At 55.8% G+C, this 5,253-nt stretch overlaps 1 protein-coding gene across 1 annotated transcript; it reads right to left on the reverse strand.

Annotated features, from left to right (window-relative positions):
• Positions 1-282: 282 nt before the first annotated feature.
• RHOU (ras homolog family member U) lies at positions 283-4,399 on the reverse strand. The gene is made up of 3 exons (XM_052684566.1): positions 4,072-4,399; positions 3,487-3,545; positions 283-928 (listed from the first exon to the last, which is right to left on the reverse strand). The coding sequence occupies exons 1-3, from the start codon at positions 4,397-4,399 to the stop codon at positions 473-475; spliced, it is 843 nt and encodes a 280-aa protein (XP_052540526.1). The 3' UTR covers positions 283-472.
• Positions 4,400-5,253: the final 854 nt, after the last annotated feature.

A 5,253-nucleotide genomic window follows, 5' to 3' on the forward strand; every position in this document is an offset into this window, starting at 1 on the left:
GAAGACATGGAGAAAAGAGCAGGAGTGGGTTTTTTAAAGCTAGAAAGGTCCATTAGGAGGCACAGTGTTATTTTCCCTTGAACCGTCCGTGTACACAGCTCTACATTTCCACAGTCCTCCTGTGCAGCCCTTGCAGCAAAAGGCTCCCATCTGTTCCTCCCGATCCGGTACACATGGTAAGACAAGAAGTCAAATCCTTTGGACAAATCCTTATAACTTCACAGATACATGGTGCACTTCTTCCGCAATGAAAGATATTAGTCACGAAACTCAACGCCAAACTTGATTTATAGCCATGATTTTAACTACAAATCCTTCTGCCACCCTCTTGAGGGCAACGGAGATACCAAGTAGCAACATATACACATACATACAGACCTAAGCTATACACTCCAGACAACACAGAATGAGATTTCAGCTAATATAGCTTCTATTTGATTTCCTCAGAGCAGCACTCGGGTCCTCACAACTCCTATACAAAACAGCAGTATTTTTTCCACCAGGATTTAGAGAGGTTTTTCATCTTGTCTGGAGTCCTACACTTGGATTTCTTTGGCTGCTGCTGGGTATCTGAGTACTGAATTCCAGCCACGATGGCTGCATCAAAGACCTCCTTGAGGTTTTTCTGAGTCAAAGCTGAGCACTCGATGTAGGACGCGGCTTTAATTTCCTCGGCACAGAGCTTTGCGGCCTCCTCTGGGACCGGCTTCTCCTTGCACTTGTCCAGCTCGATGAGCACCTTGACATCCTCCCGGAGGTCCGACTGCGTCCCCACCAGGATGATGGGCGCCTTGGGGCAGTGGCATCGGATTTCAGGGACCCACTTCTCGCTGACGTTCTGGAAGGACGAGGGGCTGACAACACTGAAGCACAGCAGGAAGATGTCTGTGTTGGTGTAGCACAGAGGCCTCAGCTTGTCGAACTCATCCTGGACAGAACGACACTGTGTTAGCACATGACAAACAGCGCTGCGTAGGCCGCAAAACACCCCCAGCTTCAACCCCTGTCCTCCTGGGATACCACAGCACCAGAAACTGGGACGAGGTGGGGCAGCATGGGCCCATGTGCAGACCCAAGGCCTGACCATGCCCGGCCACGAGCCCCCACCCAGCTGAGCTTTTCTAACGCTGCAGCTTCAAATGCTTACGTATTTCCTTTGCTACTTGCACATCAGCCCTCTGCCCTATATCTGCCCAAAAAAGGACCAGCAAAGCCACAGAGAGCAATGAAGCTAAAAAGAAAGATATGGGAGGGAAAAGGTACGCGGGCCTCAAAGGTACCGTCCTGCCTGCAGACACAGGCGAGAGCACAGCAGACAAGTGGCAGCAAGCACACTCTGGCCGGAAACATTTTGAAATCAGTGCTACTTAACAACATCCTACAGGAGAGGCAATAATTTCCCTGCCTTTGTAACCGGGGATTTAAATCCAATGGCAGCAACAGCGAATCACAATGCACGGGCTTAACATGCCAATGGCATGGAATAAGAGCTTTACCTTTCCCTCCCACCCATGCCACATCAAACAAACTGCAGAGAGGCCTCCCTGGTGCTATCTTTTTTTTCTCCCTCCTCCTTTCCTCTTTTTGTTAAGAGGAAACTCCAACAAAGCAAAGCCCTTCTGCTGCTTCAGGAGGTAGCGGAAAGAAAGCCGAGCACCTGAAGGTAATAAAGGAGCAAAGAACGAAGCAAGAAGCAAGGGTTAACTAACTGCACACAGCCCTTTATGCTGACAGCAGGATGAAAGCAGGGTAACACCAGCAGCCTGAGCAGGTAGGATTTGCCTCTATGAAGTGACATTTTAATTAAAATGGACATGTTCTCAAAAGCTCTGAATTTAAAGTGCAGAGAATAAATGCGGCTGAAGACATCTCTCCAACACCAGCATTTTGCTGCTGAATTGCAAGTCGTGTGTTAATTTTCAAGATGGGAAATTTTGATTTAAAGCCTGTGAGGGCAAAGGATATGCAGCTTAAAGCCCACTGGAAGCCTCAGAAGTCTCGTTCCACTTGAATGAATTTCTTCCAGCAGCAACTCCAAGAGAGACAGCAATTTATAAAACACGAGTCAAGAAAGCAAGCTTCATTAGCTCTGCTGATTCCCAGATTAAGGCTCACAGGAGAGCAGGCTCTCACCATTTGACTGGAGGAGTCCCGTGCTCACTGAGCTGCAGCACTGAAGGACAGGGCCATTTGCAACAAGGAATCTCGCTGCCTAACTGCCTCTTCTTAAAACGTGAGAAACCTCAGCAGCACTTGATTCAATGGGCTTGAAAGTCAAACCTAGATCTTAAGGGTCTCTGCTCAGATGGGACGGCGCCCTTCATGTTCCAAGTGCACTCCTGTGGATTCAATGGCAGGTACACAAACTGCAGGGCTCTGCACCTCTTCAGGCTGCTGACACTGAAATAGCTGGAATTTCACCCTGACTGGAGTGCTCTTTCAGCTGCAGATTCCAGCAACAATCTCACCCAGCCAGGCGTATTTTATTCAGGATGACTAATGCTGTAGACAACCTCTCCATCTGTAATGAAGCAACTCCCCCTGTTCCAGGGCACTTGGACAGCCAAACACCTGAACCACTCACTCTGCAGCAGTGCAGGTGAGCAGACTGACTGGCACCACCTGGCCTGGGCACTACATCCACAGGCTGTCACCACACAGGTGGGGTCATCTGCATGCTCTGCCTATGAGCACACACAGAGTTCCACCCTGGCACAAGACCAGGGGACACCTGATGCTATTACCTGCAGAAGGCAGGTAATAACCTGCTTGCAGGCTTTCAGGTTGGGTTTGTAGGGCAGATGGAAGACCTATACTGCTGCCAAGGCTGAGTAGCCCTCCAAAGTCCTTTCTTAAGTGGGGCACCTGCTTGCAGAGCACCTAACTAGGTTTGTGTGCTAAGGCCGCTGAGATTTATCCGTGTGGCTATGGGGAAGCCACAGACCTGGATCCATAAAAGCAGTTAATGAATCCAGCTCCAATCCCTTTCAAAAACAAGTTAAGCAGCAAAAAACCTCAAGCGACCTGGGCTCAAACAGTACTGCATGTGTTTATGACACACACAAGCCAAGAACATGCAGAAAACACAAGAGATGGGTGCTCTGGTCAGGCAAACGAGGAGCTGGAAGTAGCAGGAGTTTGTCAGCTTGGCAGAGGCAGCACTTCTTAGTGGCTGGGAATTGAAAGTGTGAAGTCTCCACAGATGCCACCAAATGGTATTTTTTTCTCCCTCAAGTCCCTTTAATAGCACAGTTTCCACCTCTCTATACCTACAGCTACAAATGTTTTACATGCCTGTGTCTCAAACACAGTAATTCTCATTTCCGTGGTTATTTAACTAAAAATTGAAGCCAGTGACAACTGCTCTCAGCAGATACCAGGTGGCCCTCCAGATTCCGGGGTCACCACAGGGACTGCTTTGCGTGACCTCTCCTCCTGGGACCTCCTCCCCCCCTGCTTGTCACTCGGGTTGGCGGCTTCACTGACCTGCCCAGCCGTGTCACAGAGCTGCAGTCGCACCGGCTTGCCATCCACAGACACCACGGCTAGTGGGGAAAGGAGGGGAAAAAAAGCGTGGTGAGTTCAACTTTGCACATTTTCCATTAGGAAAAAATAAAAATTAAAAAAAAAAAAAAAAAAAAAAAAAGTTAAGAAGGAAAGAAGAGATACGGTCCCCTGTCCTTACAGCCCTTCTCTTTGCTTAGGCTGGATGCAGCTTAGCAGGGCTGGAGCTGGGTCTAGAACCAGCAATTCGGCACGCAGCCTGGAGACTCTCCGCTTCGTTTCCCCGCGAGCAGCACGGCACAGACCCCCGCGCTGTGCCCTCCCCTGCTGTAGGGGCGTCACTCGACCATCCTCTTACGCGTTCCCAAGCACAGAGAGCCCCCGCCGGGCCGAAGGCACGCGGAGCAGAGCCTCACCCTCCGCAGCCACCACTCGAGATGAAATTTTAGCCCTGCCAGCTCCCGGCGCAAGCCGCTCCGCTGGAGCGCGCCGGCCGCGGGCACACCGGGAGCGACCCCCTCCACCCCCCCGCCCCCTGCTCGCTGCCGACCCCCGGTCCCCGCTTACCGGAGAAGTTGTCGAAGGCAGTGGGGATGTACTCGGTGGGGTACCCGTTGGTGGTGTAGCTCACCACCAGACTGGTTTTCCCCACGGCGCCGTCCCCCACCAGCACACACTTGATGCTGCGCCGGGGCTCGGCTCCTGCACCCGCCCCGTTCCCCGCTGCGGCCCCGGCCCCGCTCCCCGCCGCCCGGCAGCGGCCGCCCAGCGCCGCCCCCAGTGCCGCCGCCGCCCGCCCGCTGCGCACTCTGCGCGGGGGCACCGGCGGCACCTCGCAGCCGCCCGGCACCGGCTTGCTGATGTAGCCCGCCTCGCCCTCCTGCTGCGGCGGCATCCGAGCGGCGCCGCGCGGCACCGCCGGCCGGGGGGCGGCGCGCGGCCCGGGGCCGCCGGCCGGGGAACGGCGGGGCGCGGAGACGGTGGCGACGGGCGAGCGATGCGGAGCAACCGCGGGCCGGCAGGCGCGGCGCGGCCGCCGCGAAGCCAGCACCGGCAGAGCGGGTGCTTCCCGGGGGCGGGAGGGCGAGCGGCTTCCGGAACGGTGCGGGCAACGAGAGCCCGGCTGGGTGTGCTGCGCTTTGCTGAGCTGCGCTGTGCTACGCTGCGCTCGCCTCGCCCCGCGCTACGGAGTCCTAAACGCCAGCCCCGCGCCGCCGCGTGACATAGCGCGGAGAGGGGAGGAGCCGCCCGGCGCGGCCAGACCCGGCCCGGCAGGCGGCGCCATAGCACCCGCTCCGCCCGCCCGACGGCTGCGGCCGCTGGGCAGGGGCGTGGCGCCGCCCGGCGACCGTGCTCCCGATTGGGCCGCCCTCCCCGTCGGGCGCCGCCATTGGCTGGAGCGGATGGGGCGCGCCGCCTGCACCGTCGGGGCCGCCCGCGCTCCGCTGGTGGCGCCGCCTCGAGGGCGCAGCCGGAGCCCGTGTGCTGCAATAGCAGGCATGGCTCAGTGCGTACCTTGCGTTATACTGCTGCTGCTAGTCCTCATGGGGGTGCCCGGGTTAGATCAAAAGCGTTCTGTTTTAATTTAGTTTAATTATAGCCTGAGTACCTCCCAGGGCTGTACTGCTTTAGCAGTATCTTCGCGGCACGGAGGCAGTCGTGTCGGATAGAGCCAGTGCGGCTCAGCCTTGCTGGAAAGGAAAGCACCCTGTATGCATGGTAAGGGATGGTATCTGCTGTTACTTCTCC

This window comes from Tympanuchus pallidicinctus, unplaced genomic scaffold, assembly GCF_026119805.1.
Source record: "Tympanuchus pallidicinctus isolate F22 unplaced genomic scaffold, pur_lepc_1.0 scaffold1, whole genome shotgun sequence".
Lineage (NCBI taxonomy): Eukaryota > Metazoa > Chordata > Aves > Galliformes > Phasianidae > Tympanuchus > Tympanuchus pallidicinctus.